At 49.8% G+C, this 14,288-nt stretch overlaps 1 protein-coding gene across 4 annotated transcripts in view; it reads right to left on the reverse strand.

Moving 5' to 3' along the window:
• vti1a (vesicle transport through interaction with t-SNAREs 1A) overlaps positions 1 to 14,288 on the reverse strand; it is a 97,953-nt gene that overhangs the window by 23,372 nt on the left and 60,293 nt on the right. For 2 of the 4 annotated variants that reach the window (XM_029250739.1, XM_029250738.1), the window contains 2 exons: positions 6,202 to 6,272; positions 4,398 to 4,459 (listed from right to left, as the gene is read on the reverse strand). In XM_029250739.1, coding sequence (XP_029106572.1) covers positions 4,398 to 4,459; positions 6,202 to 6,272 — 133 coding nt within the window. Of the gene's footprint in view, positions 1 to 4,386; positions 4,460 to 6,201; positions 6,273 to 14,288 lie in introns of all 4 variants that reach the window. The other 2 variants (XM_018762637.2, XM_018762636.2) reach the window with 1 other exon arrangement.

Raw genomic sequence — 14,288 nt, forward strand, 5'->3', positions numbered from 1 at the left:
GTGTCATAACCCATGTGCGGGTTGGGGGGGAGCCCCACATGGCGTACTGCGTTCACAGGACTGCTGGTCAACTGTGAATATCATCATAATGCTGAAAAATTACTGTGTTTTTACTGGAACTGGGGCCAAACGCGTTACAGTCGACCCAAGGAAGCGAACCCAGCACCGTTCGGTCAAGGGGCCGTCACCTTCGGCTATGACCCTGGTCTCTTGACTCTACGGAGAGACGCTCCTTGTATTTGGCCAAACTGAGGAAGGATGCACTGTCCCGTCTGGACACGGGACCCCTGCTGGTGCGTCGGCGCGGTGAGGGACCGCAGTGAGGCTGGAGGAGCCGTGTGAGGAAGAAGGATTGCGTGAGGGAATGCGCCCTGCCCCTGGTGCCCCCCATCCCCAGGCGCCCTCCCTCGCTCCCGGAGCAGTAATGAGGCCTTCCCCGGCGCTGCGCTGAGCGGGGAAAAAAGGGAAGCTAAATAAATAAAAGAATAAAAACAGAGCGAACCATAATTTGTTATATCTTTCAGCTCCAATTAAAAATGATGTTAAATCTTTTTGTTTGACTTCAGAGCGGCTCCTCGCGGCCCCCAACGCGGCCCCCATTTGCATCGCAGTGCAGCCCACGAGAACCTACTGCATTCCATTAATTATATGACCTACATATCTCAGCTTTAATACTGTAGGCTGGGGGGGGCTCGAACCCCGTACTCGGGCAGTGTGGAGATGTTGAGGACGTCAGTCCTCACCGCTGTACCCCGCCACACCCCCACACCCGTACGTGGCGTTTCACCTCCACTGTTTGTGTCTGCGTGACAGAGAGTGGGGACGGGACACAGTGGGCTCCTCCTGCACTCGTTACGTCAGACATGTGGACAAGGAGGACGGTGAGGACAGTGAAGACAAGGGGCAGCATCTTGTCTATGAGCACATGGAGCAGACTGAGGTAGACCACAGCGCTGGAGAACAACCCCGCACAAGTGGTCCTCCACTTTCTGTGGGGTTCTGTCCTCAAAACCTGTGTTATAAATTACAGTTCATGCTACAGTATGTCATCGTATATTTTGACTACCGTTTTAATGCTTGGTTTTATATTCTGCCGAATGAATGAGACTTTCAGGTTCGCATTTCCACTATTTGCTGAATGTAAGAGTTAATGTTTATTTGGTTTATTTTAATTTATGACTTTACATTTACAGTTACAGATTTTCTCCAAAGCAACTTAAATTGTTAAGGTGCCTACAATTATTTACCCATTTATACAGCTGAGTAGTTTTACTGGAGTAATTTAGGGTAAGTAGCTAAGTTGCGGGTACTACAGCTGGGTGTTGGATTCCAACCTGTGACCTTTGTACTTTGGCCCTTTGGGTCCAAAGCAGCAACGCTAACCACTACACCACCAGTATATTTATTGTGATGTTTGCTGTATTTGATGCATTTTAATACTTTATTGAAACATATTAAAGTCACTGGAAATTAAAATATTATATAAGCCATACGGATATCTACACAATTTACATAAATGCTGCATCGTACAATAGGAATGTGTTATATTTTCATTATAACATTTATTATATTATATACATCTTGTTATAGAATTCCACACATATATACTAGTATACAACAATACAGTTCACTAGATATATTTTCATGCTATTTTCACTTTCCTTTTACTTTCGCACACCATTCCTGCCAGCCATATTTTTTTAAAAAAAAAAAAAAAAAAAAAAAAAAAAAAAAAGGTGGAATCACAAAGAGAACCACCATCTTGAAACACTGACCAAAACGCTCAGTGCAGCATTGCATTCTGGGAGGAATTGAGCTAAGAGCGAATCCCTGCGTGTCTGTGTCGGAAAACCCAGTGGCGAATCGAACCTGGTACCCGATGCCACACTGCAGCACTCAGGGTGCAGCGTTCAGACCTGTCCATCATCCCCAAACACTCAAACATCGGCCAACCGTCATCCACCCCCCATCACCCTCCCATCCACTGTTCGTGTGGAACGAAAGAGGCAAGGTGAGAGAGAGCTCTCCTTCACCTTACGCACATTTGACATGGTAACCCTCCGTCTCAGTCAGATAGAACCAAACGCCACAACCCAACACACTGCGTACAGGAACAAGTGTGGAAGGCAGAGCACGCTTTCTCTTTTGCAAATCATTGCCTAACTGCTGAGGATGTGAACTGCACCCACCTCCGATGAGGTGAAATACCGTGGTCCACGGGGTGCTGCTCATTTCCACACAGCGTGCGCGCACACACACACACACACACATGCACATGGGAAACACAGGAGAAGGTGAAACCTCCATTAACAGAAATCTTTGGGTGTGAGGTGTTACATGGACATGAAAAGAGTGGTTGTGTGTGTTGCCTCCGTGCTTCCCGGTTATAAATGAATGTGAGAGTTAAGAAATGCTTCATTTTATGTAAAGCAGGCCGTGTGGCCCGGAGCTCACTGGCTGCGCCGTCCCGTCAGGCAGAAAGCGCCCGTTTAGAAAAGCCATAAATCCTGATTTGAAGGGGCTGCTGTGCAGACGGGGCCGCGCCACTCGCACCCCTGCCTTCCCAAATGCTACGTCTGATTAAGTCCTCCCATTAAGTGACAGCTGAACTTTAACATTAATGTGATATTATTTAAATAAGTGTGCGTTATTTACTTTGCGGCGGGAAAATGATGAATGATCCCCGGACAGCGGGCGGCGCTCTAATGAGAGCTGACGAAACGGAGACATATGCACAATATTGGTTACAGTTGGCATCACCGGCCTGTGCGCCGCACACGGGCCGTCCTGATTGTCTGCACGCACCCAAGCATCTATTTCAATTGCCACTTCCTTCCTGGCCGTGGTTTTAAATTTAGCCCGTGTCATTTACATATTAGTCTTAATGAAAAAAAGCGGGGCGACACGGCTGAGGGGCCACCGGGGCCCCGGCGAAATGGAGATGTGACAGGCATTTAGCGCCGCGCCGCTTTCCTGTGTTCCTGCTCTCGTTGCCGTTTCTGTTTGTCTGCGCAAAGCCGGGCGCTTTTCATTACAGCCGAAACGGAACGCTACACACACACACACACACACACACACACACACACACACACAGAGCGTTCAACCCAGTGCAGAGCATTCGAGGCCCTTTGTTCACTTAGCCATACGTTCAATACTGGGGGCCTAAGTAATACAGTGGTTAGGAACATCACCTTGCACTCAAAGCCCCTGGGTTCGAATCCCATCCCTTGCTGTGGTACCCTTAATCACAGTACTTACCTTGAACTAATACAGTAAAAATTGCCCTGCAGTATTAATGGGTAAGTCATTTACAAACCTAACACTATAAACCACTATGCAGAAAAGTGTCACATAAATAATTTCAGCTACCAAATATTAAATGCCAACATTACATTATGTAAATGTTAAGTGCATCTTGTTAACTGTGCAAAAAAAAAAAACTCTATATATATATATATATATATATATATGCGCATTTGAATACAGCAAAGAATTATTGAAGCCTTATTATCTGAACATTATCTGAATGCAGGGAGGATTAGGGTTTTAAATACACACACGCACATGCACGCATACACACACACAAACACAAGGGTAAGTCAAAAAGTATCCGCAACAATATTTGCAGAAAGAGTTTAAGCACTACAGCAGATACTTTTTCACTTCCTCCTGGCATCCAGAAGCACTCTGTGCCCTGATGATGCTGTAATCCTGCGTCTGTGTCTAAAGCTCTTCATTTCTTGATGCTCCCCCTTTTTTTTTTTTTTTTTAAAACTCTGAGCTCTGAGTTGTGTGTCTCTTTGGAGGAATGTGTCAGATCCAGGTTGTTGTCACAGAAGTAACATTTGGATAAAACCGACGACCATAACGAAATGTAAAACTTTATCTGACACTTCTCTCCAGGGTTACTAACATTGTGAGGTTTGTACATTCAGCTACTGACACTGATTTACTCATTGATACAGCTGGGTGACTTTTTACTGTATCAATTCAGGGTAACTACCTTGATCAAGGGCACTGCAGCAGGAGGTGGCATTCAAACCCCGGACTTTCACCCTACAAGGTGTTGCTCTAATCACCATGGCACCTGCGTGTCCTAACGTAAAATAAACAGCGTTATGCTGCTCTAAAGGTGTGTTTCCGTGGGAACACGGAGAGAGTGTGGTACACACACTGCCGTAACACATGACAAACAGCAGCCCTACAAAGGAACAAGGCAGCAGAGGCAGCGCTCCACCCCTGTGCCACTGCATGCTGTCTCTCACTGACTGCGTGTCATTTCAATGTTCATATGTAATTGAGACGAGTGAACCGCAGCACTGTGTGTGTGTGTGTGAGAGAGAGAGAGAGAGAGAAGCTCACCAGACACACTAAGCGTGGCCATACCTTCTTCTTACCTTCTCAGCATTCCCGTCAGAATCCTGGAGCTCTTCCCAAGGTTGGCGTCTGTCTCCCTCAGCTGTAGGGCACAAGGAGAGTTGTGACGTTACTGTTTCCATAGTGATAAAGGGACTTAAACAAACAACCGGCCACCAAGCCGACAGGTGCAGGTAGCACAAACCTTTTCCTTTTTCATCCATGCATTTTCCCATCTCCACCCCCTTTCCCTGTGTGTGTGTGAAGCTCTGTTTCTGAACCCGTGTGATGAGCAGCGCAGGCAGGAAGTAACTCGGGGCTGCCCTCGAAGGGCGCTCTGGACGCCCCGTGTCACAGGAAGTGCTATGAGAGGTCGCGGCCCCCAGCCCTTCCCTCCCCTCGCCTCCGCGGCTTCTCCAGCAACGATGCGGTTCGGGTGGAATGCGCCGCTTGGCGTGGGATCCCGCCTGAGAGCCGCCCGGCGTCCTGCTCCACATGCCGGAGACGCCCTGGGGAACGTCCCCACTCTTCCTTAAATACACTGTGTGACAGCAAGCACTGCAGCCAGGAAACATAAAAAGCCCAACGCAATTATTATATTATGGCTGGATGCTGGAAGATGCCGGAGACCTTCTCGCAGCCTGACCTCCTGCCAGAAGAGAAAAGTCGAAGCAGCCGGAAGGAAGACGAGGACCGCGATGGAACCGGAAGAAAGTGGACGAAACGAGCAGATGGAGCTCAGCGAAGCTCCGAAAACACAGGGCGATGGATAAGGAGGCGCACAAGTGCAGCAATGCCACCCCACAAGACTGCTCCCCTCATTCGTCTGGTCCCGTACGATTTCACCGCCCTTTCGGATGCGACCAAAGCGACGAACACGAGAAGAGCGACATCATCGCTGGGAGAGGAGCAATGGTGCCGGAGCGTCAGGCTCTTTTACGTTCGATAATCGGAACCAACCGCGTGAACAGATCACAGCAGCAACATCTGCACTCTCCGGGAGACCCAGGCCATGTCCTTTGCCATTTACACCACAAATACTGTAAACCGTTTCATTTGTAGCTTTTCAAAGCACAGCTTTGTTCAGTGAAGTACCTGTGTGTGTGTGTGTGTGTGTGTGTGTATCACTTCTGCTCACTCTGTCATAAGTTCAAAAATGAAGGGCGTCCACATTGCGTTTCTTTACATCCTGTCTTCTCTTTCTGTTCTCACTCTTTGCCCAGCAAATGGCCTGGTAAAGGGAGCGGCCGCCGGGGCTCGTGGGATACGCCGGCCCTCAGCTGACTGCAGCCTTTGAAAGGAAATGTTTTATTTCCTTTGAAATCGACTTGCGGTGCCAGCTGACTTGTTGTGATCTTTAAGCATCCCTCGTAAGGAGCTCCTTTGCCCGACCCCTGGCTGCGATCGCGCGGCCTGCTGGTCAGCCTCGGACAGCTTCTGGATCCGGATCCCTGGCTCCGGTGCCAGAAAGGGCCCCACACCTGAAGCTTAACCCCCCCCCCCGGCCCCTTGGCTGTAGCGCAGACTTGAGAAAACTTTTACCGCACTGCTGCACACCAGAGTAAAGTGCAACCGTGGAACATGCAGGAAACAGGTCTGATTAAAATCAGTCCGGTTATGGTCATGACTCATTCCTATTCCTCTTGGGTGCTCTTTACTGCCATCTATCATCCGGGAGGGTAAACACAGGTTCCGTACATGTGGCTACAGATACAAATTTACGAAAATAAATGTGAAGAAAATGAAGGGGAAAATACATAAATATGAAAAATTCAGAAAGCAAGGAAGCAGTGTACTGTATTCATAAACTGGTTTCGGGGGAGGCGGGGAATGGGTGTTACTCACCCGATCTCGGGAGCGCTGGATCTTCTCTCTGTCAGTGTGCAGATTGGCCAGGATTTCCTGGCCGACTTGCTCTGCAAAACAGGGAGACACACAAATACATTTCTTCACTTATTCATTGATCCGACATGTCTGTCCAAAGCGGCTTACAGCATTAACCTGCTTACCATGATTTCTCATTTACACAGCTGGATACTTTTTACTGTATCAAAACAGGGTAAGTAGCATTATCAAGGGTATTACACTGGGGCGGAATCTGAACCTGTAACCTTCGGATCCAAAGGCAACAGTTCCAATCACTGTGGCACCTGCTGCCGCACGCAACACCGTCCCACTAAAAGTGAATGGCGAGCGCTTTTCATGCTGTCCAGTACAAACACCCTTTATAGCACATTGATGCACATTTAGAAGAGCGGTCGAGTTCCGGTTCCATGTGTGACGGACCCAGTGCACCTGAGAGCAGAGCAGAGACACGCTCAGACTACTAAATAAAATAGAAGGAGGAGGGGAAGGAAAAAAAAAAAATCAGATGCCATCGGTGACCCCACAAGCTGCAGTCACACTCGGCTGTACCGTTCCTCTACGCTGGTTGGGGGGGATGAGGGGACACATCTGGGTGTCCAGGGTGAGATGGTTGCACTGAAGCACGGAGATGCAGAAAATCTCGACAAACACACGTGGGAGTGCATGGAACATGGGATCACGCACACGAGGGATCGCGTTCACGAGAAATCAATAAGCGCACACACATTCGCACACCCGGGACGCACACGCCGAACAGAAGCGGGTGGTGAGCTCTCCCCCCTCGACTCCGGGTGGGATGAAAGCGGCGGTGGCCACCGCCCGCCACTCTGGGCCCGGGAGCTGGCTGCGGGAGCGAGCCCGGTCGCCAGCAGGCACCCTTTGAAGCGGCGCGGAGCTGAGCGGGGCCACGCTGTACGGGCCCCCCCCGGTTCCCGGGGCCCGGCTGGGGAGCCAAGAGGCGTGGGACCCCCGCTCCGGCGCTTTCAAGTGAGGAGGCGGTGGCGCGACGTCCAGATGGCCGGGGCGTGAGGGAGGTATGAGGCGGTCCTGGTGGACGGGGCCGAAGCGAGGAGACGGTTCGCCCCAGCAGGTGGACGCTCCTTCACAGGGGCAAACAGCAGCTTCTGCCCGTTCCCCCATAAAGCGGGGGGGGCGCTGGTCACACGGCCAGATCCTCCCAGGAGCACCTGAAACACGCACGCGAGACCCTCGTCCTGCCTCCACCACAGCGGATGACGACCACGGCCCCCTTCTGCTCAGCAATCCGCCATAGCTTTGCTCCTCCAAGTCGTGTGGTCATCAGCACTGACCGTTCGGCCCGTGTCTGAATGTGTGTGGCGCTGTCAGACTGCATGATGACCGCTGTTCCCACATCCAGCTTGCGGTCACTGCCACAGCAAAGCAGCGTTGCAGAGCATTTCAGCAGATGTCCACTTATTCACTTATTTATCAGTGCTCAGCTGTTCATGGGAAGGAACCGTGGTACTATGATTGTGTTTCTACTGGATGTACCACTCACTCACTCATTCCAGAACCCCAAAGGGAAGCACAAATGAAGCGTTCAGTAAATAAAACAACATTTCTGCAGACAAAACAGGGTTACTGAAGGATACACAGAGTCCCTAAGAAATACGGTTATCGTGGAGCAGGTGGAGTGTTTGGCGTTAAGACGTTATCGCCAAACGTTGAGACTCATATATAAACTGTTAAGGTTGACGGGCCAGTTGTCATAAATTCCATATTTTCAATGTCCAAGGCCACGGGTAATGTCACCATCTGACTGTGGCGCTAAGGTAAGACTGCAGCGCAGTCATAAGTGGGCGTGGCTCTTCAGGGGTTGGACGTGTTCTGAATTCCCACCCTTCCCTGCAGAAACAACATCCACACGTCTGAAATGCGTTGCTTTGCCCGACAGCTTTTTGTTGGCCGCTGTCGAGTTTTGAATCCCTGGGGCGGACAGACAAAAACAGGCTGAAGAACCCAAACAAACGAAACAACAAAAGTGCGCTAAGAGTGAGCGCATTCGAAGGAGCCGAGGAGGAGATAAACAAATTAAATGGAATAAGGGATCTTTACGCAGATCAAAGGGAGGCGGTGGGACGTGCCGGGCGAACGCCGCGAAACAGCGCAGCGACTGCGGTGGCGAACAAACGCGAACGAAAGCAGGCAGGCCCTATCGGCCCGTGTTGGGTCAGGAGTCCTCGTCTCCGTCTTCGGCGGTCCTGCACGCGGTCGACCGCCTTCATTAATTTCCACTCGGCGCAGACAGAGTGAAGGATTCACAGATTAAATAAAGCAGTCAGACAGATATATGACAGATAGGGCAGATTAAAAGAATGAACACAAAGATTAATAACAATAATCGTAACGACACACACGGGCGTGTAGAACAGAGGACCTGCGTGGGGGAGGTGAAAGAGGGACCCTGCGGCTGCTACCGGGACAAACGGCGTCCATCGATCTCCGTCCCGGCTGGGGGGTCTGCGGGGGTCGCCTCCAATTAGGGTGTTGTGCCGCGTGAGTCCCGCCTCTGCAGCGGGTGGGGGGGGCAGCAGGTCTGAGAGTCCGAGTCAGCGTTGAGGGACCGTCAGAGCGAGGAAGGAAGGTCTCTATCTCCATGCTTCCTGAACATTCCGTCTGCGGTCCCACAAACGGATCACTGCAACTGCAGGGCCTCAGGAAGCCAGGCAGGATCCTGGTGCTGTACCTTAGAATGAGGTACATCACCGCATCGACCGAGAAGCGCTCGGTACAGGACTTGTTGGAAGCGCAATGCGAAGACACACTTATCTAGAAGACACACACACACACACACACATTTTCAGAACCGCTTGTCCCATACGGGGTCACGGGGAACCGGAGCCTACCCGGCAACACAGGGCGTAAGGCTGGAGAGAGGGAGGGGACACACCCAGGACGGGACGCCGGTCCGTATCTAGAAGACTGACTGCAAAAAGTTCTAGGATTACTGCTATTATTATCATTTAATATTTTATTTATTTTGGAGGCAGTATGCCATTACCTTGGATTCACTGGATCTGGGTTCAAATCCCACCTCCTGCTTTAGTGTCCTTCATCAAAGTACTTACCCTGAACGGAAACAGTAAAAATTACCCTGCTGTGTAAATGAGTAAATCACTCTGGAGTCAGATGACATCAAATTCAACTTCACTGTCATCCCCAGAATATGTTTAAGACATAAACAGGAGTGAAACTGTGTTTCTCCTCGACCACGGTGTGAACATGGAGGAAAACATATACTGTTACTACCACTAAAAAAATATTTACAATAAAAACTGCAAAACTAAACACACTCCAGGATAAAGAGCAGTGATATGTTCAGTCTGGTAAATAGCAATGTAAACAGATTGTACAGGAGAATTTTATTCTTCTTTATCAATTTAGAGGATGCAAATCAGAGGACAGATCATCACCACCAGGAAGAGCACCTCCAATGTGAGAACGTGATGAGATGGTGATCGTCTGGCCCAAGACAGTGTCCTCCTCATCAGGGTGGACTCGGTTGCTGACCACACTGTGACCGTGTGCCCTGTGGCACGCTGACCAAAACAATGACCAGACAGTAAACCCCCCCCACAGTGCACAGCTGTGGCCCCCTGCGGGTCAACATCTCTACTGTGCGCTGAACCTCACAGAGACCTGCCATGTGTAACCAGTTGTGTCATGTCTGATAAATGATATCTGTACCCTTTGGCCCCACCCCCTTTAATGTGGGGCTGTTAGATGGGGGCCGGTTCCTGTAAACAACAGCTTAACATCGACAGCCCAGAGGAGGTATCTGTGATGAGGGTGTAACTCCAGAAACACTGTCCCAGGATGCCCCCCCTTGGTGAACACAAAAAATTGGAGAAGTCATCAATTTTACAGAAGCTACTTTGCGTGTGTGTCTATGAGAGAGCGAGAGAGACTACCGACACTGATTTATACAGCTGAGTAATTTTTAGTGTGTCCAGTGTGTGTACCTTGATTAAGGGACAACAGCAAGAGGTGGGATTCAAACACAGGTCTTTTGAGTGTGAAGTGACAGGTCTAACCACTGCACCACCTGCTGCCTGTTCAGTAAGCTGGAGGTAGAAAAAGTAGCACATGCCCAAGGGTGGCGACTGTCCACGGCCCAGCACTCGTACCATCTCGTGTACATCAACAGACACGGGTGGTGGGTGAGCAAGGCCACGCCCCTGACCCCCTGTGGGGCGGCGCTGGGTTCCTCATGGCCAGGTTCCCGACCCGCCAAGCTCCCGCTCCCGCAAATTATGCCTGATGAAGACAAATCTTTATTAGTTCGACCCCCATTCGTCATGTGGAGATGGCAGCACCGCAGCCCACCCCCACCCCCCCGGCCCCTCACACCGCTCCGGGAATCTGCTGGAGCCGTTTAAAATGCTGATTAGAGACAATTGGCGTTTCTCCGAGATGTGAGGGTCAGTTATGGGTGATGAGACGTAGGTCTAATGGGTATAAATGACCGCCGCTGCTCCAAACTAATGGAACTATTTATTTAAGCAGAGAAAATAGATGCAATTTCTCTCACTTGGGCTCATTTTGTCCTGCTTCGAAGTTCAAACATTCCCCCCACCATCGACTTCACAGGGCCCCTCCCGCCCCACCCCATCTGGGAGGAGGGGGCAGTCAAACCACGGTGGGCAGTGAGAGGTGGGTGGGCAAAGGGTCTGCTTCACCAAGGGCATAGGGGCACGGGCAGGGGGGAACAACGGCACAAACGCCAAGAGAAGGAGGACCACAAAGGAAGGAGGTAAACGGCTGAGTCCCGCCGTAACTACGGCGACGGAGATCTGATTGCCAGGAGCCGCCGAGTGGCTTTAGCCAATTAGCATCCCACCAGCAGCGAGGCGCGGCGGAGCCCACGGTGCTAAACAGTAGTGACACGGCTAACCTGCCCCGTGCCGCCGGGCCGAGGGGGTCCGCAGGGGGTCCGGGAAGCGGGGGGGCACGAAGGCTCTGCCTGTCAGCAAATTGGCCCGACTTAATCAAGCACTCCTACTGAAGCATCCAAATTGAAACTAATGGACTTTCCCGGCAATTGTGATTGTGAGCGCAGACACGTAGAGAGCGGCGCGCCGCCTCCCCCCTACACATTCCTGTACGGGCCGTGCGAGCGTGTCAGCGTGTTCGTGTGTGAGGAACTCGTGGACAGTCGCAGTCCACAAAAATCGTTTTAAATAAAACGGCCAGCAGGCTTTCTTCTAAGCGTAAAGCAAAAGACCATAAAAGTGGTGCTGCTACTTGGTCCTCTGTGTCTTCACAGCACAGAGGATGGACGGACACGGACACACACACGGACACACACACACACACACACACAGGTACATCACTCACTCCAGCAACCGGGACTTCTGCAGAGTCTTCTGTCTGGAAACAACAGCGGATTAATATCTATACTGACAACTGTATGCATTTATTAAAGACTTTCAGGTTACATCCCAGATAGAGTCTCAAATAATAAAAAATGATCATGTCATTAAATATTAATTATCTGACACCTTTCTCCCAAGTGACTTACACCGAGTTACCCACTTGAAGAGCACAGTAATTTTAACTATCCATTCAGCATAGGTACTATGCTCAAGCGCTACAGCTGGGGGCGGCACTCAAACCCAGGTCCTTTGATTGAAAGGTGACAGCCCTAAGCACCACGCCACCAGCTGCTCCCAACCTGGACTCAGAACTGAAATGGAGACTCAAAACAGGAGGAACCTTTAAGCAAGACAAACACTCTGCTACGTTCGAAAAACAAACAAACGGATAAACGGGCAAAGCGGTGAGTTGAGGTGGGAGGTGAACTGCGCCAAAAAATTTCATGTTTCCAAATCGGCCATTACAGACAATTTATTAGCCAAATGAAGGGTTCGGAGCGGCGCTCCTCTCGTGCCGCGACAACGGCATTACCGTTGATTAAAGGAACGGCAGCGCTCTAATGGGAAGTTGACAGACACATCAAAGCGGCCGACACAAGCGCGGCCTTAATTACGAGCGCGGCAGCACACCTCCGGCCGTCCGGCGCCCGTCACCAAACCGTGCACCTCACCAGTTCATTATCCAATAAAAGTCCTCGGAGCCCAAAAAGCTACGCGCACAATTAGCAGAGACCTTGGGGAGTCTTTATTAGCGACTCCGTGTCCAAACACCTTCGTTAGATTTGTCAAACGGACGCCGGGAAAAGGTGTCGTGGGCGCGACTGCGGTGTCCGCCGGAGCGCAGGTCCGAGCGCACCGAGACCAATTTATCACCTCTCAGCACCTGCTGCTTGCAGCCAAGGAGCGGAAACACGTGAGGAATGTGGGAAATATCTAATAACGTGAATGTTGGCTGTCCACCGCTGAGCCGATGCAGAGGGTGGCTACCTTCGGCAGGTGCAGCGCACCTGTGGCCTGTTTTGTCCATCTTTATGGCACAGACTCCATCATTCGAACCACTGCTCAACAACTAATTCTACTTTTCTAAGGCTACTTACACCGATTTACCATTTACGCGGGTGGGTGATTTACGCAGTCCTGGTGAGGACTTGAACCTGTGACCCCCGAGTTCAAAGGCTGCAGCTCTAACCACTATGCCCCCTTCTGAAAGCCAAAAAAAAAAAAGTAACTCTTACTCAACTACACAGAGTACCTGAGGGCATTGAAACTCATTCCCTTATGGGGAAATAAACCTGCAACCTTCAGGGTCAGAAGTCCAACTCTCGTAACACCCCCCATGACCTCCACCCTGGAAGCACAAAGTGATTCGATCGTGGTACAAAAACACAGAGGACAGGGTGGAATTGCTCACTGCCCACAGCTGAAGAGTGTGTGCGTGTTTTTGTCGAGCAACGGGCAAATAACGGCAGCGGCAGCAATGTCTCCGCTTGTGTTTAAAGAACTCTAAATATATCGCACGCCTCTCCTCTCCTCGCTAAGGCCCGGCCCGCATCCTGCCGGCGCCCATAACGGAGGAGAACAGTACGTGGGAACTGATTTGAGAATGATATGTAAAATACGCACCCCTAGCAAAGCAAACAAACAGCCTACCGGGAAACGGGACTGTCGGCGGTAATTTAGCGCTAGCAGAAATCGGGGGCAGAAAACCAGGACATCAAACATGAGTGCGGATGGAGAGGGGAGCGCTGCTCGGGTTTACTGTGTCATAAAGAGTTTTGCCACTGACAAAGCCTGACAGTTACAGATACTTAAGATTCTTTTCCCTCAAACTTTGAAATCATAAATACACATGAGCGCATCGCCTCTCCAAACAAAAATGAGGGAAAACACGTCAGGCGTTTATCAATCACATGGGTAAAAGCCCTTGACTTGTGTTTGTCCAACCAAATACCGTCCTCCGTGTCACTGGACCTCTGAAAAATTAATTTTTAAGTTCTCACTGCAAAATAAGAAACCGCATGAAACTGTAATCAATGATAGTTCAATCAAGTATTAGGCCCAACTGCCCCAGTCAATCAAGTATCAGGTCCAATTAATTAACAGCCACAGTTAATCAAGTATCAGGTCCAATCAATTAAGTAACCCCCCCCAGTTAATCAAGTAACAGCACTGATCTATCATCAGCTCCAGTCAATCAAGTATCAGGTCCAATCAATTAAGTAAACCCCCCCAGTCAATCAAGTAACGGTTCCAGTCAATCAAGTATCAAATTCACCCAGTTAAGTAATGGCCCCTAGTCAATCAAGTAATAGCACCAATCAAGCAACCACTCCAGTCAATTAAGTAATAGGTGCAATCAATTAACAATCCCAGTCAATCAAGTAACTGATCCAGTGTATTAGTGACAGCTCCCTTCGATCAATAACAGATCTAGTCACTCAAGTAAAGGCAGTAATCATTCATGTAATGTCAGCAGTCAATCTAGTAGCGGTAACAATTGTTCAATTAACCAGTAGATCAAGTAACGGCAAAAGTTAATCATGTAATGGCACTAATCATTAAGTGATAACTCCCATTAGAGTTATTACTTGAACGATCGGAGCGTTACATCATTAACTGGTTAACCATTATTTTATTATTGTCTATAATTTTATTTCTCCCATAATTTTC

The sequence above is a fragment of the Scleropages formosus genome, chromosome 3 (assembly GCF_900964775.1).
Source record: "Scleropages formosus chromosome 3, fSclFor1.1, whole genome shotgun sequence".
NCBI classification, from domain to species: Eukaryota; Metazoa; Chordata; class Actinopteri; order Osteoglossiformes; family Osteoglossidae; genus Scleropages; species Scleropages formosus.